At 42.6% G+C, this 24,108-nt stretch overlaps 1 protein-coding gene across 7 annotated transcripts in view; it reads left to right on the top strand.

Annotated features, from left to right (window-relative positions):
- The window catches only part of Dicer1 (dicer 1, ribonuclease III), a 67,637-nt gene extending 44,249 nt beyond the window's left edge, over positions 1–23,388 (top strand). For 5 of the 7 annotated variants that reach the window (XM_028859389.1, XM_037210808.1, XM_028859391.2 and 2 more), the window contains 14 exons: positions 80–219; positions 2,124–2,303; positions 2,417–2,630; positions 2,805–2,958; positions 4,240–4,422; positions 4,673–4,778; positions 5,306–5,481; positions 6,366–7,146; positions 10,676–10,831; positions 13,929–14,808; positions 16,362–16,630; positions 18,651–18,813; positions 18,913–18,988; positions 19,312–19,477. In XM_028859389.1, coding sequence (XP_028715222.1) covers positions 80–219; positions 2,124–2,303; positions 2,417–2,630; positions 2,805–2,958; positions 4,240–4,422; positions 4,673–4,778; positions 5,306–5,481; positions 6,366–7,146; positions 10,676–10,831; positions 13,929–14,808; positions 16,362–16,630; positions 18,651–18,813; positions 18,913–18,988; positions 19,312–19,477 — 3,644 coding nt within the window. Of the gene's footprint in view, positions 1–79; positions 220–2,123; positions 2,304–2,416; positions 2,631–2,804; positions 2,959–4,239; positions 4,423–4,672; positions 4,779–5,305; positions 5,482–6,365; positions 7,147–10,675; positions 10,832–13,928; positions 14,809–16,296; positions 16,631–18,650; positions 18,814–18,912; positions 18,989–19,311 lie in introns of those variants that run through there. The other 2 variants (XM_028859388.1, XM_028859393.2) reach the window with 2 other exon arrangements.
- The last annotated feature ends 720 nt before the right edge of the window (positions 23,389–24,108 follow it).

Raw genomic sequence — 24,108 nt, 5'->3', positions numbered from 1 at the left:
TCAGTAGAGTGCTGTCTTGGGTTACTTACTTACTAGGCAAAGTTTAGGTTGCTGACATAAACTCTTTTAAATGTCTTAGGTGAACTGGATGAACATTTGATGCCAGTGGGGAAAGAGACTGTTAAATATGAAGAAGAACTTGACTTACATGATGAAGAGGAGACCAGTGTTCCAGGAAGACCAGGATCCACAAAGCGAAGGCAGTGCTACCCTAAAGCAGTTAGTATTGGTTAGAACTGAATCAAAATCAGCCTTTCTGACTTTATTTTCTGCTACGTGAAATCCTAAATTGCTCTGCTCAGATGTTTTCCCAGATCCTTGTAACTCGGCCCAACTCTGGGTCTCAGTTCATTCCTCTGATGCACAGCCTCTCCAGAGCCTCCTTTACTAGACTTCAACTGTTGCTGGCCTTGTTGTTTGCTTTTGTCTTGCCCTTCGAAAGGATACTTGAGTCATTTGTTAAGTTCTACTTAGGAGGAGCTTACTTCATTTAAGAAGACATTCTTTGACTGACTGACTTTAGTGGTATGGTTCTAGCCTTAGTGGCCCTTGCTGCATAGACCGTAACTTCTGTGGGGAAGTAGGCAGATGGAAAGGCTGCTCTGCAGGTGATGGGAGTGCATCAGAAGGTGGAGGAGGCTGTGCTGTGAGTCTGCTTGACCTGTGATGCCCCAGCAGAGCTCAGCTATCAGCATCTCATGCTTGACAGGAGTGTTGATCCTTAAATTATTAATAATTTTAGCTTATAAGGTTCCCAGACAAAAGCAAACCTTCATTGTGTTTTATCTTTACCTAAACATGTGGCTCTTATTCTGTTTTTTTTTTTTTTTTTTTTTTTTTGCAGATTTTACTTTAAATATCTGTACCCCAACTAAGTATTTTCAAGATTTAAAAGCGATACTTTTTTCAAATCCTGAATGTTACTCATTTTTGTGTAAAGCTTTTGTCCCTTCATATTCAATTTGTTGTAATAAATGCCACTGGTGATGTCTCCTGAGACACATGGTATCTGCCTCACCTCCTCCTTGACCAACCCATTTTGTCTTCTTTGATAATCAGAACTCTGTCTTACCAATGCGTAACAAGTGTTACTGTGAACTACCAGTGCAGTGTGCTGGCAAATCTCAGAGTCTGTTAAAATTGAAAGCTCAGAAAATCTGAGGTAATTTGATTGTGATTCACTCTCATAATGAGAACTGTTAAAAAATTATACTAGAGCCATAGAGCTGGCTCAGCAGGCCTGATTGCCTTGAGTTCATCCCCAGGACCTACTTATTAGAAGAGAACTGGCTCTGACAGGCTGTTCTCCGATTGCCACAAGCGTGTGTGGTACATGTGTCATCACACACACACACACACACACACACACACACACACACACACACACACACGTTCTCTCAAATAAAAGTAACACATTTTGAAAAGCAACACTGACTTGTGAAAGATGGTCCCATTGTAGTAGCTGAGACAAAAATAGATTTCTTCTCTTTCCAAGCCTTCCTCCCTCTCCCTTTTCCCCTCCCCTTTCCTTTCCCCCCTTCCCTTCTCTTGCACATAAACCTCAACTCAGTCTATGTTAAATGATTCCATTTGTACTGAAAATATAATTCTTTTTTTTCCCATTGGTGCTAAGACAACGTGATTTGTATGGTGGAAAAAAAAATGTTATTTTAATAAAATAGTTTTAGAACTCATACAGTATATCTGAATGTTATCTTTGGGTGATGGGGTTACACATAGTATTAAAAATTGGTCTACCTTTATTTTCTGATAAATAAATAAATTTACGCTTGTGGTAAGTAAATCATTTGAAAATCCATGCAATGAAAGTGTTTTTCAGTCAAATGAAATAGATCAAATGGTCTAATTTTTTTAAAAGACCATTTTGCGTAGTTTTGATATTCCATAAAAGTGTAATGAGCAATGTATTACAACATAGGTAAACTTAGACCATTGTAAAGCCCAAATCTGAAGAGCGTTGACTTTCCAGAAATCTTATCACTGAGTTCCTTTTGAGCTTTTTTTTTTTAAATCCTACAGCCAGAAGTACATTTCTTGCCAGCATCTAGAACAAAGGCTGTTTGTACTTGAGCTTGATGCTTAATTCTTCTTTCCAACTCTAGATCCCAGAGTGCTTGAGGGAGAGTTACCCCAGACCTGATCAGCCTTGTTACCTGTATGTGATAGGGATGGTCTTAACTATCCCCCTCCCTGATGAGCTCAACTTCAGGCGACGGAAGCTCTACCCGCCTGAGGACACCACAAGATGCTTTGGGATCCTGACAGCCAAACCTATACCTCAGGTAGTCCCTTCACCATGTCTGTTGAAAGTGCCACTTGGAACCCAGAGATTGAGTAAACGAGTGCAGTACAATATCTCTTGACTGAAGGGTACTTCGCTTTTCTTTTTGCTAAGATTCCTCACTTTCCTGTGTATACACGCTCTGGAGAGGTCACCATATCCATTGAGCTGAAGAAGTCTGGTTTCACATTGTCTCAGCAAATGCTTGAGCTGATTACAAGACTCCACCAGTATATATTCTCACATATTCTTCGGCTTGAAAAACCCGCCCTAGAGTTTAAGCCTACAGGCGCTGAGTCAGCATACTGTGTTCTACCTCTTAATGTTGGTAAGAAGGAGCCTGCTTTTCCTTGTTGGTTTATTGTCACTGGACTGTAACTAGCTCATTGTGTGTCCTATGAATTCTCTACTTGGACAGCTGGAGACTCACGTTAGTGTACCTTACATAAGAATCTTATTTGTGTTCTATTTACCATGCTAAAGTGTCTTTTTCTTCCTTAAGTTAATGACTCTAGCACTCTGGACATTGACTTTACGTTCATGGAGGATATTGAGAAGTCTGAAGCTCGTATAGGCATTCCCAGCACTAAGTATTCAAAAGAAACTCCGTTTGTTTTTAAGTTAGAAGATTACCAAGATGCAGTTATCATTCCAAGGTAGGTGTTCAATGGAAAGGAAAAGAGTGGTGCTTGCTGCAGAAGGTGTGCTTGCTCTTGTGGCTGTGGGCGTGGGCGGTGACACCAGCGCAGAGTGCTAGCCAAGATACAGGCATCTCTCCAGTTTACTTCATTCAGACAGAAACTCAAAAAACTTTGCAGGTGAAAGGATTTCCTTTGTGAAAAGTATTATTTCTTCTGTAAATAATACTGATAGCTTTTTAAAAAAAAAGTCTTTATCCCTTTAATTCCAAAGTCTTCTGAGAGAAGTTCATTGGGAAGTGTTTGTGCCTTAAGCTTTCCAAGAGGATTATTGTTAGTAAGCCTATAGAGGATGGCAAGAGCACTCGTTCTTACTTGACAAACATGTAGGGAATGGCAGTCTCGAGGCAGTAGATGAAATCCAGAGACTTGACAAAGAAGTCGAGTGCTGGTTGATTGACTCTGACTTAGTCATGCATTTTCATGCCCTCTGCCTTCACCTTACCCCCATCTGAAAGTCACAGCTTAAAGAGTTCACTAGACTATCACTATCATAGGTGATGTAATACAGCTTGTGTATCAGGTGCCTTGTGGTTTGTTTGTTTATTTGTTTGTTTGTTTTGAGACAGGATTTCTCTGTGTAGCTTTGGTGCCTGTCTTGGATCTCAATCTGTAGACCAGGCTGGCCTCAAACTCACAGAGATCTGCCTGGCTCTGCCTCCCGAGTGCTGGGATTCAAGGTATGTGCCACCACCGCCCAGTGATGCCTTGTGTTTAACAGTAGTTTACAAAGGATTTACTCTATAGAATGTTGCTAAGCTTTCTCTTTTGATTATATTGATGAAAGAGATACTTTAAGGAGCTATTTAGTTTTCCATATTGTCAAAAGAAAGACATTTAGAAGAAGAACAAACAGGGAAAATAGAGAGCTTGTTTATTTTACTTAGTAGAAATAAAGTTTTTATTCTCAGAACTCTTGAAATATATTTTTGGTATTTAAATTTTCATTAATGTTATTTACATTTAGCCATTTGAATTTTTTTTTTTCCTCCAAGACAGGATTTCCTCTGTGTAGCTTTAGAGCCTGTCCTGGAACTCACTCTGTAGACCAGGCTGGCCTTGAACTCACAGAGATCCGCCTGACTCTGCCTCCTGAGTGCTGGGATTAAAGGGGTGCACCACCACTGCCCAGCTTGTCATTTGAATTCTTAATGATATGTTTCCATATTAAACCAATTGTGCTTTGAGGACAGTTGATTTACACAAAAAGACAACTTGATTAATTTTCTTTATTTTTAGATACCGCAATTTTGATCAGCCTCATCGATTTTATGTAGCTGATGTGTACACTGATCTTACCCCACTCAGTAAATTTCCTTCCCCTGAGTATGAAACTTTTGCAGAATATTATAAAACAAAGTATAACCTTGACCTGACCAATCTCAACCAGCCACTGCTGGATGTCGACCACACATCTTCCAGGTAAGAGGTGCAGAAATGACATTTAGGTTGCAGGGATGGGGTCTGGTGTTGCTTTCTGAGGGTCAAGGTGCCTCTGCCTACCCATAGACTTTGAAATGAAGAGATCTTTGCACAGATACTTGCCCGGGTAGGAGAGGACTGCTGAATAAGCTCCTTAGGCAGCTCATAAGCCTACCAGAGCTGGAGTCCAGCCACTGGAGGGTATACTGTTGTTTGCTTGTTGGATAAAATTGCTCTGAACTTTTTATAGACTTAACCTTTTGACACCTCGGCATTTGAATCAGAAGGGGAAAGCACTTCCTCTAAGCAGTGCTGAAAAGAGGAAAGCCAAATGGGAAAGTCTGCAGAACAAACAGGTAATGAGTTGCTACTAGCATGACCTAATGTTTTTAAATTGGTTCTTTTATTTTTTGTGATTATAATATAATTACATCATTTATCACTTCTTTCCTCCCTCCAAACACTCCTGCATGTCCCTCCTTACTCTTTCAAATTCATGCCCTCTTTTTTTATTTGTTGTTAAATACATATATGTATATACATAAATACAGTCTGTTCAAACATGACCTAATTTTTTTAAAAGTCTCAATGATATATTCCCAAGATAACAATGACTTGTGAATTTCTGAAAGGTCACCAAGGGTATTGAATTTATTCTGAACATCCTTGTTGGTAAGAATTGAGTTTTGCTATTAACCTTGGTCCATTGATGCATCACAGAGTCACCCTCATAAATCCAATTTAGGTCTAAAGGATTATTATTTAAGGTTAAATAGTAATAGCATTTATGGTTTTCATCATTATCCCTTAGTGAAATTGGTTTTTTGATTATTATTTGTGTGTGCTTTATATTTATCAGTCTGTTTTTTTTTTTACTCTTAAGATACTGGTTCCGGAACTCTGTGCTATACATCCAATCCCAGCATCACTGTGGAGAAAAGCAGTTTGTCTCCCCAGCATACTTTATCGCCTTCACTGCCTTTTGACTGCAGAGGAGCTAAGAGCTCAGACAGCCAGCGATGCTGGAGTAGGAGTCAGATCACTTCCTGCAGATTTTAGGTATGTCTGTGTTGCTGTCCAGAAATTTAACGTGCAACAAAATAGAGTTAAGTTAAAACTGTATTTTTCTTATAGTTACTAAAGGATGGAAAAGAAAGTGTGGACACTTAAAACATGAAAATTAACTATATTGTCTCTTAAATAGCAGACTAGGTCACTGAGCCTTTTGTTTTTGTCACGTTAGAGAGAGGCAAGCTCCTGAAACAGAGCAATCATTTCTTCTTTAGTGGTGATGTTGAAGTGAGGGTGAAAGTGGTGTAAGTCAAAAATGAGTTGTGTATTAGAGAGCAGCAGCCCCCATTTATTCTTTATCGTTTTTCCCTGTTAGTGAAGTTCTGTATACCAGAACTTAATCATTCAAATTAATTTTGGTCATATAGATGGTTCTTCGAGGGATTGAAAGAACTTAAACATGAAGCCACATTATAATAGTTGAATACTTGGTTCAGTATGAAACACCAGTTTAAACAACATAGTCTTTATTAACTCATTCTGTTCTGTGGCCTGTCTGAGTAGGATGTATTGACCACATTTCCAAGTGCAGAAATTGAGGCTCAGACAGAGTTTGTAAGTTGCTTGAAGCTGCTCACTTGGTTAAGCAGAAAGTCTGTGGCTCAGGTCCTACAGGAACCTCCGTCTTAGAGCCTCTCAGTCCCCCCTGCTGTGGGTGCATAAGCAGAGGTCAAAGAGCAAACTGGTGTGCATTATAGTTGTGTATGTGCGGAATCCCTAGTTATGTTCATTTAAGCTTGGAAATGTGTTTTTCTTCTTAAGTAGGAGAACTTTTAGAGTTACTTGCTTTGTTTGTTTTTAGCCCAAAATGCTGGTGTTCTGAACTTACCCTTCTGAAGAATCGATAAAAATTTATAAAACTATCTTTACAGATACCCTAACTTAGACTTCGGGTGGAAAAAATCTATTGATAGCAAGTCTTTCATCTCAACTTGTAACTCCTCGTTGGCTGAAAATGATAATTACTGTAAGCACAGCACAATTATAGTCCCTGAAAATGCTGCACATCAAGGTGCTACTAGAACCTCCTTTGAAAACTATGACCAAATGTCTGTGAACTGCAGAAGGCTAGCCGCCGAGTCACCTGGGAAGCTCCAAATGGAAGTTTCAACAGATCTGACAGCAATTAATGGTCTTTCTTACAACAAAAATCTTGCCAATGGCAGTTATGATTTAGTTAACAGAGACTTTTGCCAAGGAAATCAGCTGAATTACTTCAAGCAGGAAATACCTGTACAACCAACTACCTCATATCCCATTCAGAATTTATACAATTATGAGAACCAGCCCAAGCCCAGCAATGAATGTACTCTACTGAGTAATAAATACCTTGATGGAAACGCTAACACATCTACCTCAGATGGAAGCCCCGCGGTGTCCACGATGCCTGCCATGATGAATGCTGTTAAAGCACTCAAGGACAGGATGGATTCTGAGCAGAGCCCTTCTGTTGGGTACTCCTCAAGGACTCTTGGCCCCAATCCTGGACTGATTCTTCAGGCCTTGACACTGTCAAATGCTAGCGATGGGTTTAACCTGGAGCGGCTTGAGATGCTTGGCGACTCCTTTTTAAAGCATGCTATCACCACATATCTCTTTTGCACTTACCCTGATGCTCACGAGGGCCGCCTTTCATATATGAGAAGCAAAAAGGTAGGCATGATTCTTATTCTGAGCTGTTGCTTCTTCAGTTGTGCCTGAAAATGGGCCAAGTTACCCATGGAGATTTGTCTACAAGTCAGTGCAGCTGCTGCTTGTTCTAGTATATTAGAGCCAGCCAGGCCCACAGGGCATTGCCCAGTAGGTGCCATAATGGCTGTGTACCAGCGGTCCAGTCATGCTGTGGGGTTGGCTGATAACCTTCTCAACTAATAGAAGTTCAGTTTAAATAAACCTCTGTGCAAATGGATGGAACTCTTAGATCCCGAGGGAGTAGAAATTGGCAGTGGTTACTGTTCAGGGGCCTGTGCTTCAGCATCCACTGAAGCCTTTGGTTAGGAGAGTGCTTGCTAAACAGGTATGTGCACGGGTGTAAGAGGCAGTCATTCCGGGAGTTGAACTTCTTCCAAATTTCAGGGAGGCAGGCAAGGGAAGAGCATCAGGCTTTATCCACTGTAGACAGTGATGCTCCCACAGTTCTGAGCAGTTGTTCCATAGTCCCGAGGAAGAAGAAATTCTTTTTCTTTTCTTACACGTACATCTGTGCATGGTTATGTGTGTGCATAAGTCTCATGGGTCTTTTATCAGTGAGCATCTTATTTTTTGAGGCAGGGTCTTTCACAGATCTTGGAGCTCACTGATTCAGCTAAGCTAGCCAGCAAGCTCTTGGGGTCTGCCCATCTGATCTGCCCCACCCCCAGCATTGGGTGTAGATAGCACCACTGTGCCTGGCTTGTATGCTGGTGCCAAGGATCTAAACTCAGGTGTTCATGCTGGCAGAGCAAGCACTTACCCACTGAGATTTATTTTCAGCCTTAGTTCATAAGCTTAGTGTGGAAGAACAGTAATTAAGGTGAAATATTTAAATGGTCATAAAATATAAAGTAGAACTCTGACAATTTACAAAGCTACCAATGACCTAACATCAAGTAGGATGGAATGTCACTCGTGAGTCACAGAAGGTGCTCATGGGAAACCATATAGTACAAAACAAAGCTGCATTTGCAGAGTGTGGTAGCACTTAGTAGGGAAAGAAAGGCAGTGACAGTGGGGCCTGGGAAACTAGCTGAGGGAGGATGTGAGAAGAGGCCCAAAGGAGCTTGTGCATGGTGGTTGTGCTGTGGATACTTGAGAGGAAGTGTGAGCAAGGAGAGGGTAAGTTGAAGAGACTGATGTGGCACAGGCTGTAGTATGGGCTGAAGAGCACAGCCAAGCCAAAGCAGAGCAAAACTGGCTGAAAGAAAGGGACTGAAGTGAGCGGTAATTCAGAAACAATCATTTTAGTTCAACCAACTGCGTATTCTCCCAGACTCTACTCTAGCTCCTTTATGTATATGTAATGTATATGTAAGGGTAGAGAGAGATGCTAATTCTCTAATTAATCTAAGTTTTCCTAGAGCCTAGAGAGGTGCATGTTTTTATTTGATAGGCAAGGACAGTGAGGCAGGAGAGGGTAACTTGCCTGAAAACACATTGCGATAGGGAGCAGAGCCGGCATCGAGCTGACACTATAGCTATGGGCCTCCTTGCCTGTCACGCACGGTCTTGGTAGCTTGCTTTGAGCACCAGACATGTGAACATCTTACAAACAGCACTTTGTCTCCTCTGCAGTCCTCTTGCAGTTTGATGTGCTACCATTTTGCAGATGAGGAAACTGATGCCCAGATAGTGGTATTAGCTTGTGTGAGGTTATTTACTACTCCCAGATATTTAGGAGTATATCTGAGACTAGAGGCCACATACCTGCTGGCTGCCTTCCCAGTGAGCTTAAGGTAGGCCACCAAAGCAATGCCCTGACAACTGTGACAGCTTGCAAGTAATAGGTAGTGGCAGTAGTGGTGTTGTGATGCCAACAAAGGGAAGCATCAGGCAGGGATTGGGCATTTAGACCTTATGGTATAGGGACTGGAAGAATGCACAGAAACTAGAATTCAGTCCTGAAGCTCTCAGGGCTGCTTACAGGAAGAAGATCACAGTCGTGAAGGCATTTGAAGTAAGACTACTAGACCCTATTAAGCAAAAAAGCTATTACTTTAACATTTCAAAACTGTATCCATTCATCTGCTCAGAGCCCTTTGACTGGATTTCTTGCCTGGTGTTAAGGTGTGTTCAGGATGCTCTTCTAGACAGACCCCGACCAGACTCTTGCTTGCCATTCTTGACACAAGCCTCATGTTCACCGCACAGCCTGTGTTCTTGCTCAAGCTGGCCCTCACTGTGATCTTCCTCATTGCCACCTACTGCTTCTCTTCGTCTTGAATTTTGCCTCACCTCAGGTCCTTAGTTGTATCTTTGCCATTCCACTGAGCATTTCTTCTGACTTGCAATGTTTTCCCTCTCGGGGCCTCCTATTGCCCTCTTCCTCTTGGGATGCTCTTGTCTGGCATGGGAAAGGAAACCAGCATTTATGTACATTGGCTCCATTATAGACAGCTGGTAAGTGCTTTGGCATGTGGTGGTCCCAGGCAGAGCTGTGTACTGGTCCGTACAGCTTGCAAGGACTGCTTCTCTGTCCCTTTGCCTGCTTTCTACCAGACTTTCTAGCCAGTGCTGGTTGTATAGTACTTGAGTTATATGAAAAGGGCTCCTGGAGTATTCCAATACATTTTTAGAAACTGGAAATGAGATTGATGGTACTAGATTCTAGTCTCCAAGTGAAAACTAGACAGAAATGTCGTGTTTTAAGTAAATTGGGGATGCGGTAGAGCCATTAGGAAAAGCAAGGACTGGAGGAAGGATAATAAAGCTGCCTCCATGACATACTGTACAACAAAAGTTCTTTAGCGCCTTTACTCCAGTGTCTTGACATGCTACCCACAACAAAAGATCAGTGTTTTAGAATGTTAGGACTGGAGTTGTATTGGTGCTTAGATTCCAGAGATATAAAATTAGAACATGATATCCTCCCCTTACTCAATAAGAATATCATGACATCTTGAGTTACATCATCTTGACATATTCTGTTCCCAGCTCCACTTTCCATCTTGCATTTCATATTATTAATCTGTGCTTTTTTGTTTGTTTGTTTGTTTTTGTTGTTGTTTTGTTTTTCGAGACAGGGTTTCTCTGTGTAGCTTTGCGCCTTTCCTGGAACTCACTTGGTAGCCCAGGCTGGCCTTGAACTCACAGAGATCCGCCTGCCTCTGCCTCCCGAGTGCTGGGATTAAAGGCATGCGCCACCACCGCCCAGCTTAATCTGTGCTTTTAAACTTAGAAATTGAACTCTTTTTTTTTTTTTTTTTGACTCGTTTATAAGGAAAGGAATTTGTATACATTATGTTTTTGTGACTCCATTTTGTATTAAATATTTATTTGATGACACCAAAGGCTATCCAATACTTGGAAATTTCCAGTTGTTGCTATAAATAGGTAGTAAAACTGTGTAGTCCTTATATTTTGTGATCATTTGTGCAATACAAAGAACATTGGCATAAAATGTAATGGCATGTTTGTCTTCTAGCCATGGCCATTTATGGGTAAGTGTTTATGCTTTTTTTTTTTTTTTTCTTTTTTTTTGCCAAAGGTCAGCAACTGTAACCTGTATCGCCTTGGCAAGAAGAAGGGGCTGCCCAGCCGTATGGTAGTGTCGATATTTGATCCTCCCGTGAATTGGCTTCCTCCTGGTTATGTGGTAAATCAAGATAAAAGTAACGCAGATAAATGGGAAAAGAATGAAATGGTAAGTGCTCAGTAAGGAGCTTTTTTGTTTTTTGTTTTTTTCTTTCTGCTGTGTGTTTACAGTGTGGTAGATATTTCATGTGTTGGTAGGCTGTCTGTGACTTTAGAAATAGTTGATTTTAGTGGAGTGCAATTTCTGTTACCTTCTTTTCCAAAGGCATACAATTTTGTTATGTTTCCACTTAACAATAAATCAGAACCGTCTCAGATCCCCTTTACTCTCATGTTACAGTGTCTCCTTAGCTATTTGTTGAAGTGACCTGTGATCTCCAGGCTGTGTCTGGAAGAATTCACTTTGGCACAGACTAGCTTGCACAGTGCAGGGCTAGCTTGGGACTGTTTCCTCTTGCAAACTGGACAACAGATCACCGTATGGGAAGGTTGTAGTAGACTGTAAATAATAGAAGTCTTGCCAGAGAGTTTAGCAGCCACGGCTTCCTTTTCTTGTCCCAAAGGCCACCAGGGGGCAGCTGGGAGGACTGTGTGCCCTGGGCGTGTGGCTGGGAGAGAGCTGTCTTAGACTGCTTTCACGTTACTTACTCTGCTGGCCAGCTTTATTTGGTATTGATGGTAACTGGGCTCCTGTTACTTTGTTTTTACTGGAGGCTGTAATGATCACACCATTTCTTGTAGAGGTTTCTAAATAGCCTCTTCACACCTTGTTTCTGACCTGTCTATCCCAATAAGTCCTGAGCAGCTGTAGTGGCATGGTCTGGGAGGCTGTTCTGATACAGGCCTGTGTGCTGAGTGTATTTGTGCTCAAGTAGGGTTTGACTAATCACAGGAATGCAGCTTAGTTGGAAAAGCATTATGAGAATATTTTAATTCAAGTTAGGTCTGAGGATGACATTTGTTACTAATTTAGAATAAACATACACACCTTAGTAGAAAATGTATTGATTTTGAATCTTAGAAAAAGTACTTCATTTCTGAAAGAAATCAGCAGGCCTTCTTTTCTGTCCATGTATTTGATCCTTCAGGTAACAGGGACACATCAGGGCTTTCCTGAATTGCATGCTACAACACGGACCTCTGGGGGGCCTCACCTTTTCTGCAGACTCAGCACTTTGGTTCTTAGCATACGCTAACATCTTGCTCAGGCTGACATACTGGGAAGTCACAGAATGTTTTTTGGCTTATGTCCTTCTGGTTCTTTTTCTGCCCTGGGTCACACCTCCATCTCTGAATCCCTCTTTGAAGAGAGAGTGAGGGCAGCTCAGGTAGAATGTACTGTCAGAGATACATACCATTTAGAGGCTTCTTGTGCTTTGGAGAGTATTTTTGAAGTGTAACCCCTCCTTGTGAGGATGAAGAGTGCATAGTGCCAGAGGCACAAAAGAAAACCCACCATGTTACAGAACACAATGATTATAGAGAAACTTTGCAATGGAAAAGCTCACGCTGAATGCTTTAAATCTGGCCCATTTTGTCTTAAGATCCAAATAGTAAAGCCAGTGTGGTGGTGCATGCTTTTTCCCATCACTTGGGATGCGGAGGCAGGTGGATCTCTGAGTTTGAGGCCAGCCTGGTCTACACAGTGAGTTCCAGGCCACTCAGGGCTACATAGTGAGATCTTGTCTCAAACAAAACAAACAAAAATAAAAAATAGTCAGAGCCTCTCATGTTATCTTGGAAAAGTAGAAAGGTTCTGACCGAGTTTCCTGAGATTTGCCATTTGCTGAATGTTTTACCTGCATGTGTGTGTATGCATTTAGTGGATGCTGGTACCTGTAGAAGCCAGAAAGAGGGTATTGGACCATCTGAACTGGAGTTACAGATGATTGTAAACTGCCATGTCAGTGCTGGGAATTGAACCCAGGTACTCTGGAAGAGTAGCCAGTGTTCTTAGTCTCTGAGCCATCCCTTCAGCCCCTTTGAGAGTTGGGTTGCTGGTCTTTATTTTTCAAAAGGATTTTTGGTATGTTTTTTAAAGCAGTGGATTGCATGTGATTACAGGGCTAGACTCACTGTTATTATTATTTTTTTTTTCAGGCAAATACAGAGTTTCTATCTCTTTTGAGTCTGGTTTAAAATGAAATATATGCCTCTTTTAAAAGCCCTTGGGCAATAGTTTGAAAGTGTTTTGTCAGAGTACTCTAGAAAGTTGTCCCAGTCAAAGTTGAAGCTTACTGTCCTGTGTTTGCCCCCAAGTAAAGTGGTGGTGGCTCTGCCTACCTGAGTTTGTGTTTACGGATAGCAGAAATTGGGCATCTTTTTTAGCATTGCCAAAAGGTTACATCACTGCTGAATCGTAGCCTGTTATTAAGGTTGTCATTCACAAAGAAGCTTTTGCCAAAGAAATTGGAATTAGCAAAGATTTTTTTGACAGAAATGGGATTGTTATGTTTCATGTTAGTCTAAATTTTCTTTTCTTTTGTCAGTCTGTTGTTATGATCTGTTGGCCTGAGTACCACAGCTCAGAATAGAGGGTGAAAAAATAATTTCACAAATTCATCTCGTTTTAGTGGTCACAGTCATTTTTCTAAGCAAAGCAGTTTAGATTTATATTGTAGCAAATGTTTTTTGATTTGAAGTGGAAGTAGAGAGAGAAACTATTATAAAACCATCCTGTAGTTTTTAATGGTAAAGGTTTTTTTTTTTTTAAAATAATTTTGTCTGTTTTTATATTATGCTCATAGTTGAAAAGATAATGTTCTTTCTACATCTGGATTTTCATTTTGTTGGTTTCAAAGTTAGGCTCCCATATTTTGAAACTCTCAGTTAAATGGAAGGCCTCTCTGATCGGCACACAAGGGCTTGTCCTTGCAGGGTCAGGCCACTCAGTTGACGTTTTGCATGGTGGACATCAATTTTAACTTTATCCATGTTCAGAATTCTTCACTTACAGATTTATGCTGGATAAAGGTCATTTTGTAACTTAGAAAATGAACATTCAAAGAGCATGTTTGACTTTGTTTATATGATTAAATAACTTATTTTATGTTAATTGAAAACAAATGGCCATGATTTTTTAAAGTTGCCTTTTAGTATTTGTGGTTGTCATTTGAAATTATCCATAACCCTTGCTTTTTATTGAGTTTCAAACCCTTTTAAAAACAGCAGCTCTGTCTCTCCTCCTTTCCCGTTCCCCGTTTCAGACAAAAGACTGCTTGCTGGCTAACGGCAAACTAGGTGAGCACTGTGAGGAGGAGGAGGAGGAGGAGCTGACGTGGAGGGCTCCCAAGGAGGAGGCTGAGGATGAAGACGACTTCCTGGAGTATGATCAGGAGCACATCCAGTTTATAGACAGCATGTTAATGGGGTCAGGAGCCTTTGTGAAGAAAATTTCTCTTTCTCCTTTTTCAACCTCTGATTCTGCTTATGAATGGAAAATGCCCAAAAAGTCCTCCTTAGGCAGTATGCCGTTTTCCTCAGACCTTGAGGATTTTGACTACAGCTCTTGGGATGCAATGTGCTATCTGGATCCTAGCAAAGCCGTGGAAGAGGATGACTTTGTGGTAGGTTTCTGGAATCCGTCAGAGGAAAACTGTGGCGTTGACACAGGGAAGCAGTCCATTTCCTACGACTTGCACACGGAGCAGTGCATCGCCGACAAAAGCATAGCGGATTGCGTGGAGGCCCTGCTGGGCTGCTACTTAACCAGCTGCGGGGAGAGGGCTGCTCAGCTTTTCCTCTGCTCACTGGGGCTGAAGGTGCTCCCAGTCATCAAAAGGACCAGCCGGGAAAAGGCCCTGGACCCTGCTCGGGAGACCTTGGGCAGCCAACAAAAGAGCCTTTTAGGGAGCTGTGCTGCCACTGCGACTGGCCCACGCTCCTCTGCGGGGAAAGACTTGGAGTACGGCTGCCTGAAGATCCCACCCAGGTGTATGTTTGACCATCCAGATGCAGAGAAAACCCTGAACCACCTGATATCTGGGTTTGAAAATTTTGAGAAGAAAATCAACTACAGATTCAAGAATAAGGCTTACCTTCTGCAGGCTTTTACACATGCCTCCTACCACTACAACACTATCACTGGTAAGGAGCCCGATGAGGAGACTTTGTGTAGTGCATTGCTCCGGCCGTGCACAAATCAATCCAGGCGTGCAGTCTTAGCGTCAGTGTGCATGGCAGGGGGAGGAGGTCACAGAAACAGAACTCTTTATGCTCCCCGTCACTGAGGAGTAGGAATGCTGGGGGACGGTGACAGTTGGGTGTGGTTTTTATATCTTCTCACACATGGTGTCTCCCATGCTGCATGATTAGAAACCAAAGGCCAGGGGTTTTGCTCTTTCCCATCTTTTCCTACCTACATACCTTTCTTGGGCTTAGTCATTGCTGCTTTAGTTTCTTGATTTACTCATATAGTCAGGATGTATTTCCACGTCTCTTTGTTGTTCCTAGACAAAAGGCACCTCTCTTCTGGTCTGTTGAAATCTGAAGAGGAGAAGATAAAACAGAACAATCCTGTAGGAAGGGCTTGTTACTTCCTATTGTGCTGTGGCTATCTCTTTCTTTCTTTAGTAGTCTTCTAATAACTAAGACAATAAGTCCCCAGAACCAGTTAGCTTCAGCTTGTGGACCCACATAAAATTATTTTGCTTTCTATGTAAGAATATCAAACATATCAAAGGAAAATAAAAGGCTTATAGTTTGGATAGTGAAAGCTGTGTAGGTTAAGGCTATTTACAAAATATAAACCTGAAAGTGATGTCCTGAACTAAAGCCTGCTTTTCGGGGTGGAGTGGAAATCGCACAGGTTCCCTACATTGCTGGAAATTGTGAGGCCTGGATTCCAGCATAGCTTGGCTCTTTTGGCCCCTTCACCAAATGGGTACTCTAGAACAGGTCAGTCTGTCCCAGCCTCACTTTTCTCAGCTCAGTGGTTTTTTTTTAATGGCTCTGAAGAAATTAGGGCACTAGTCAGGACTAGTAGCTTTTTTCATTCTGACAAGCACCCCTTTTTGTCTGGGGATTTCGCTCTATCACAACTCTTCTTCCTTAATCCCTTGGGTTATGTCAGGTTCAGTGTGTGGAGTTAGAGTTGAAGAGTACTGTTTGCCCTGCTGTTATCTCATGTACCATATAACCGTAGTGTTAAGGAATGACACCACCTAGCACACATTGCAGAGTGTGAGTGACACACTGCCTTGATGGTAATGCACAGAAGGTGTGTGTGCCAGCTGTGGCTGTACTGAGATGCCACCATGTGATAGAGACTTGGGAGTGTTGCCCAGTGCCTGTCTAGCTAATAGAGTGCCCAGGGAAAGTGGTGCTGTGACTTTGATTGTATCTGGAAAGTGGCTTTATCCCTCCAAAACAAGCATATTATTTGGGCACTTGAAGATTATATGACCCAACTTATATATAAGAAATAAGCTTTCAGTTGCCATTAAAACTTAACTTCCAGGAGCATTAGCAAGTATGTGTCCAGTAGTTTCATTGAGGAAGGTAAATGAAAATGTTTCTCGGTAGAAGTCTTGAAAGGAGCCTGGGACTGCAACTTTTCCATCTGCTCCCACGCAGACAGAGTATGCAGAAAGTGCATGTGCTCATGCAGGCTCACCGTTGCACTTTGGATCTCTGCGCAGATTGTTACCAGCGCTTAGAATTCCTGGGAGATGCGATTTTGGACTACCTCATAACCAAGCACCTTTATGAAGACCCACGGCAGCATTCCCCAGGGGTCCTGACTGACCTGCGTTCTGCCCTGGTCAACAACACCATCTTTGCATCATTGGCTGTGAAGTATGACTACCACAAGTACTTTAAAGCCGTCTCTCCCGAGCTCTTCCATGTCATTGACGACTTTGTGCAGTTTCAGCTTGAGAAGAACGAGATGCAAGGGATGGACTCTGAGGTTAGTGCTGTTTAAACTGTGAACTCAGTGCTGAGGGAAGCAGCCAACTGTGAATTTGGGCAGTTTGAGCTCTGACTCATGGCTGTCCAGAGGGATAGTTACAGGTCAGGGCCAGGGTGCCCACATGCTACATGATCTCCAAGCAGAACTGAGAATGACTTGCCTCACTCAGGTAGGCCTTTGAGAATTGGCTGCCCACTCCATGGACCGAGTGGCCATTCAGGCGAGGAGCCTGGGTTTTCAGGTACTTCAGTGAGGCTCCTGCAGCAGGCATAGAAAGTTGTAGAAGTGCGCCTCCTCCCATGCCCCAGAGTGGCCTTCACTTCTCTGACATCACAGGATGATCTGTCTGTTCCTGTCTTTTCTAAATGGGTCAGAAATATGTGGTAACATCTCAGGTAAGCCTCACAAATGTATACTTGCATTGTTGGAAATGGGAACTCCTGTTTGTAAGCTTTGGACAGTGGGAGGTATCTGCTGCTCTTCAGTGCTGCCTGGCTCAAATATGTGCATGCTGCACTGCTCTGCTCCGTAGGCAGGCAGGGATACTGCTCAGCTGTATCCCCTGTCCGCTCTGCACCCAGTGGCCAAGGAGCTTCCATCCTAGTCGAGGGCTTTACTGTCAGCTCGCTGTTCTGACTTTCATTTTGATGGCCTCATTTGCAATTGCCCTAAACCGTTGAAGGGTAGTGAGTTTCTGAGCTTTCTGTGGGAACGGAGAGAGTCTGGGGTTGAAGCTCTAGCAACCACGACAGGGCTAATGCTCCCCACTTTGCCTCTGTTAGCAGTCCCTGCCAGAGCTCAGGCAGCAATGAGCACATTTCTAACTCCTAGCTGAATTCTTTACAAATACTTAAGCTCTAAGTTTGTGGACTGTACTCAAATTCAAGTTCTCTTTTGATGCCAGTGAGGCATATTGGCTCTGTTAGTTTTTCCTCATTCCTTTACTGCCCTTTGTCTGTATCAACATGAATAGAAGCAGCAGCGCTTGCTGCACATATCACCATCTGGCTCTTCTCACTGAGCTGTTTTTTTCTTAAGGAAGTCTCTAGCTTTCTGGACCTTAGCTTCCTTAGCTGTAAAGAGAAAGAATTAAACCTGTCAGGCTTGAGATTGTCTTTATATCCCAGAGCCATGGGATATGAGTAATGAGCATCTTATAAAAGCCAGTATTTGAATATATTGAATAATTTGCGTACAAATTAAAACTTTGCCTTTTTCTTCTCTTCCACAATAATTTGTACTTTGTTGCTGTTCTTAGAAGATACAAGTAAACAAAACAAAACAAAAAAAAAAATTGAAGTTGTCTGGTTATGTGGTCTTTCAGTTGACTGCTGTGCAGCTCTGAGGACCAGCTGGCATCGTGACTTGTGCTGATCCCACACTTACCTTGAGACGGCTCGTTTCTGTAAATGACCCTTCTAAAGGGATAGTTAAGCAGGCTTGAGTTAAGACATTCGTGAATATGAGTGTGGTGCATAGGCTTATAGATGCACTTAGTTATTGCTAGAGTAGGATCGCAGCATTGAAGACTTGTGACCTCTGCATAGGGAAGGTTTGAGTCCTCGTCTGCTGTATCAGCTCTGCTGTCATAGTGTACGCGCGTTCAGTGACAGGGAGTTTGGAGAGAAAGGGCTTCAGAAAGGATGTCTTTGCCCCAAGCGGCAGTCTCCACCCTCACCCCTGCACCGTTGCTCTTGCTGGATGCTGAGAGAAGGATACTCTCATAAGGGCAGTTCTTTGGTGACAGGTGATTTGAAAACATTTAACTTCTAGTTCTGTGTTAAACCTAAATTCTGTTGTAATTTAGAAGTATTTTTTCCTTTGCTGGGCATCAGTTACTTGTCTCTTTTCTTTTTTGTTTTTGATGAGGTGGTTTGGGGATACTCACTGCCATGAAGCAGGCATGCCATGGGTCCTAGATACTCTTGTTCAATGTCAAAAGTCAACGGAGAAAAACCAGTCTATGGACAGCCTTTCAAAGTGCCTTTTTTTCTGACAAGTCACTTCTCTTCAATAGCTTAGGAGATCCGAGGAGGATGAAGAGAAAGAAGAGGATATCGAAGTCCCCAAGGCCATGGGGGACATCTTTGAGTCTCTGGCTGGTGCCATTTATATGGACAGTGGGATGTCTCTGGAGGTGGTCTGGCAGGTGTACTACCCGATGATGCGGCCACTAATAGGTACAGTGCTGGCTCATTCCCCTGGGCATAGTCTGTAAGAACACTATTTAAAATGCTTCCAGGGCTTTGGTCACATAGAATCTTTTATTTTGATTATAGAAAAGTTTTCTGCAAATGTGCCGCGTTCTCCAGTGAGAGAATTGCTTGAGATGGAACCAGAAACCGCCAAGTTTAGGTAAGTACGGAATGTGCCTGAAAAACTACTATAACTAAAGACGAGTTCTCAAGAAACCATAACTACTGACTCCCAGAGCATCTGCACGGCCATGCTATGACCCAGTTTCCATTTTTGGTCTGATTGACTGCTCTTTCCCTTTTTGTTTTTATAAAGCAAAGCTGAATGAAGGAGGAAAGAGCTGCCTGTGTTGACAGTGTGCGATAAGCCTGGTGCACGGTCAGCTCATAAGAGGGACGCTCAGCCCAGGAGGGCTAGAGGTGCTGACTGACAATAATAACAAATACCTCTGACTTCTAATTCAAACTGTCTGGTTTTTGCAGCCCAGCGGAGAGAACTTACGATGGGAAGGTCAGAGTCACCGTGGAAGTGGTGGGAAAGGGGAAATTTAAAGGTGTCGGCCGGAGCTACAGGATCGCAAAGTCGGCTGCAGCAAGAAGAGCCCTCCGCAGCCTCAAAGCTAACCAGCCTCAGGTTCCTAACAGCTGAAGCCTCCAGATGCGCAGGCAGCAAGATGGTGAACCAGGATCGCAGAGACTCATCAGAGGATGATTCAGAGTTGACACAGAGCAGAATAATTGAAGGCAGAAGTTAAAGTTTGATAACGAGATAGATAACAGAATAAAACTTTTAATATGTGTATAAACTTTTTGGAACTAATTGTAGTTTTAGTTTTTTGCGCAAACACAATCTTGTCTTCTTTCCCACTTCTGCTCTGTTTAAATCACAAGAGTGCTTTAATGCCGGCATTTAGCAAGTTTTTGAAATCATTCTGACGGGTTCTTTTGTTGTTGTTTTGGATTTTGCATTAATTTCTGTCGACTTTGCTTGGTGTTAAGAGGCCATGGAGCTTAACCCTCTAGCAGTCCTAGACCTGGTAGAGTCCTGGCCTTGCGTCCCTCCACTCTAGTGCCTGTCCTGCAGCAGGTGTCGAGCCCAGCACAGCAGTGTGAGCAGTTTGTGACCACCAGTGTTGTCGGGCAGAGCAGACTCCCGGGAGCTGTTGCACTATGGTAAGGGACAGTTTGGAGTCAGTGTTGGCTGTTGATGAGTCAAGGCCAGGTTTTCTGATGCCACATTGTGCTGCGTAGAGAGGGTTCTTGCCTTAAAGTAGAGACTGGATGGTTTTTTTCCTTTTTGGTCTTTTGGGAACAGATTCTTTTGCTCTTTCCTTTATCTTATTATGCATCAGATGAGACGGAGTGACGCAGCTCACTCGAGGACTTGCAGCAGAACTGTTGCAGGTAGGATTTCCGTCACACGTGTACAGATACTGAAGACAGTCTGAAAGCCAGAGTGAGTAGTCCGGGTTTTTAAAACTCCATCATAGGCAGGATATGTGACTAGGTGCCCAGTTTTCCTCAGACCTTCCTGCCAGGTCGTCCAGTGGTGGAAATGCGTGCCTAGTGGGCTGTTGCTCTAACAAAAGGACCCTGAGGTGCAGTATGCCTAGAGGTGCTGCAGGTTTGTAGTGGAGCTGAGGTTCATTTAGAGGAGCAGAGCAGGACGTCTCCTTCTGCTCCTGTCCACGTCCCGACCGCCCACCATGTTGCCTGCATTCCCAAAGCTATGCCATTTATGCTTGGGTTGCAAGTCACTCGCTTAGATAAACTGGGTCATTAGTTCCATCTCAGAATCAAAGGAACTCAAGTTTTCTAGGCATTGCTGAAGCTTCTTGATTAGGCTGTACGCACTCTTCACTCACACACCTCAGTTTCCCTCCTTTGCGTGCGTTTTCCCAGTTGGTGCTATGTTTATGTATCATGCTTGAAGTTTAATTTTTTGCACTGTGACTATAATACCTCTTAATTTACATTTTTAAATGCTATATGGGTTGGTCATACCCTCCCACCGACATACAGTGGAGGTTTGCTGCAATTCGCCCTATTATGCTTGAAGTCTCAGCAAGCTGAGCCAGGGTGGCTCTGACTTCCCACACATCCTTCTGAGGCTGATGCTTCATGTAATGCTGCACTTAGGGTTAAATTACATTTGTTTTGCTGTGCACCGTCCACCCGAAAGAGACGTGTGTGTGTGTGTGTGTGTGTGTGTGTGTGTGTGTGTGTGTGTGTGTGTACAGAAGTTGTTGGCCCCACTTTCTAAGGAACCTTAAGTGAAGAGGATAGTGAATTTTTCCAGGATCATTTGTTGGCACTGATTTTAAATTGGGATCTAAATTATTAAGTGAGTTTTTGAGGAAATTAATTTGGGTGACTTGTTTTAAATATTTAATTCTGATTTGAGATTGTAGTTATCTGTTTGACTTAAAACACCCCCTCTCCCCATGCACACACACAAACCTTAATGCAAGACATCACAGCAAGTTCACACCAGGTGATCTTTTGAATGTTGTAGCTGGAACTTGTACAGTCAGACAGTTGGGGTGGGATTTGGGGAGGTGGAGTTTGTTGTCTTATCACAGTGTCCCGGTGATTTCTAAACTACCTGATTCTCTGCATTGTGACTCATGCATTTACCCGTGTTGTGAGATGCTCTTTCATCCTGGCACCAAAATTAGATTGTTTCACAGTTCCGATTCCTGGTGGGAGAAAAATGCCTCAATATATTTTGTAACCATAAGGAGAGTATTTTTTGTTAATATTAAAACGTTCAGAGTTGGATATGATTAGATCATCCATTCTCAGGGCTCAGATATCCTGCCATTATTCAGAATGTTTTATCAACAGCAAACTTGGGCTGTTCCACTTTTTTTCTCGTTGGATGAAAGTACCTGATAATTTGACTCACAGTTTGAAGCATTCTGTGATTCACCCAGAGACCAAGTTGAAAGAACAAAAAGTATGAGTTAGACAAATGGTCAGGAATGCTTCTGTCTGGTGGAGTTTCCCCAGTGTCCCCTCGCTTGACGACTGTGTGGGCCGCCTCTGCCAGTGCAGCAGAATGGGGAGAAGATGGTCAGCGCCCGTAAAGACTGGCGAGGTCCACTGGAGGAAGCAGCTGCATGGGTCCTCCTGCAGCTGCATGGGAGCTCGCCGGCATGCTGCAGCATTGGGATGTCCTTTGTGGCCCGCTTTGCAGTCCCAGCCCTGCTGTCTGCGTGCTCTGTCCTCTGTTCTGTCCACGCGCTGCACCTGCAAGGGCGGGGCTTGGTATGTTCTAGCTGGTTTAATCCAGAAGAGGAGACACGGTTGGGCCTCGCTGCAGTTCTGATTTCCAAGTTTGATAAGATACTGTGATGCCTGCAGCGTGTCACACACTTGCACAACTTAAATATTATTTTGTCTGTGGCGTTTTTTTTCTATTTGTAAAGTGAAAGCATGGCAGAAATTTGTTGACTGAACACTTAATTATGCTTTTAAAGTGTTTTGGTTACATTTCTTGTTTTTGTTTGTATTATGTGAAATGATTAAATCTAGAATGGCCTCTATCTAACACTCCTATAATTATCCTTTAAAATACAGATGTTTTTATTTTCTTGACAGTAATCCGCCCTTAGAAAGATGCAGATGTGTTGTGTAATTAGCAGGGACTTAGGCTGCCTTGTTCTGCTGTTCAGTTCCTGTGTGCAGTCACTCACCAGCAGCCACTGGGCAGGGCTGCAGAGCACCAAGAACAGTCAAAAACCCAGAACCACCCGGTTTGCTTGTAGGGCCTGTTGATTTCCAGCTACTCCTTGCTCAGTGAGGGCATCTAACCCTTCTGCACAAACTGACGCTAGTAAACTGGGGCCTTGCGCCTTTACTTCACAGACCTGAGCTGAGCCTACATTCTTGTCCTTAGCTGATTGCATGTCTGCAGGGCCATTCGGGTTTTGTGTGTCGCCTCTGTGCTTGATTTAACAACATCCAAGAACCTCTAGTTGCCACCTGCTGATTACTTTTCTGGAATTTAATTATTTCTCAATAAATTTTGTATTTTATATTGTACATGAGACATTTTAAAGATATGTTTAAGACCAAGGATAGTTAAAATGATTGTAAAAGTTGTGTGTCTGGCATGGAGACTGTGTGCTGTCCACTAGCAGGGAAAAATGATCACCTCAAACTAATTTGCGTATATTATTTTAATCACTATTTCTTTTTCTTGTTCGTTTTTCTTTGAACAACCACAGACAGTTTCAATGTTACAGATGCCTCAGAATTCACCTCGGCTGCTGGTTCTGTAGCAGAAGTGCAGAGGTGAATGGGAAAAACACGTCTGCCTTTGCTGTAAATAAAGGGAAATGACTAAGGTGAAGTCAGACTGACAGTCCCCGCTGACGATAAACCATGGCCATCACATGCTGCAGCATTTTAAAGAGACATAGTTCGTGCACATGGCTGTCACTACAGACCTGCGGTCAGCACCTTACGGATCACACTTACCTTAGTTGGGGTTTTTTTGTTTTGTTTTTATTTTTCTTTTTAATAATTGTAGCCAATAAAGTTATGGTCTGTTCACTTTGTGTCTTTTTATTTTTTTCTTTTTTGTTTTAATGTTGTTACTTAATACAATATGAACAGGTAAGCTGTGGTAGCAGTAGTGGTCTTGGAAGGTTTTCATCCCATGGGGAAGCTCGTGAGTTATATATTTTAATAAGATTGCGTTCAAGTTCTGCTTCATGTTCTAAGAAATGGCACAGTTGTCTTTTGTAAGACCTGTATAGTAGCGGTGTGCTTTGCTGAAGTCCCCCATGCTGGTTGATGTGTTCCAACTCCTGGATTGTCTATGACATATTTGACATGTTCCTTATTGAATTTGGTTATTTTGAAACAAAGTGGATAGAATGTTCACTTCCAAATCCTGAGAACACATTTCCAGCATTGTTAGTTAAGTGAAAATTTTACTAGTTTAAGCTTTTAACATTTCCGAAAGTTGGAAACATGAGGGAAGATCACCAGGCTGGGAGGAGATGATAAGTGGGTAAGATGTAGTTTTCTTTCAGATTTCTTAGAACATTTTACCAGCAATTAGCATGCCCTTACCACTTTCACAGGGTAGCATTCTAAGTATACACTCACATGTTCCTTTTGAATAAAAACTATCAGATTTGAGAATATTCTGTCAGGGTTGCCCACTTATTTTTGTTTCCTTGTTATTCATAAAGTTCAGTCACCAGTAGTCACTTACGTGTACATCATGTGCATGTGTGACACCTAGAGAGTCACCTACCCGGTGAA

Source organism: Peromyscus leucopus, chromosome 14 (genome assembly GCF_004664715.2).
Source record: "Peromyscus leucopus breed LL Stock chromosome 14, UCI_PerLeu_2.1, whole genome shotgun sequence".
NCBI classification, from domain to species: Eukaryota; Metazoa; Chordata; class Mammalia; order Rodentia; family Cricetidae; genus Peromyscus; species Peromyscus leucopus.
This window is presented reverse-complemented; position numbering and strand designations above follow the sequence as displayed.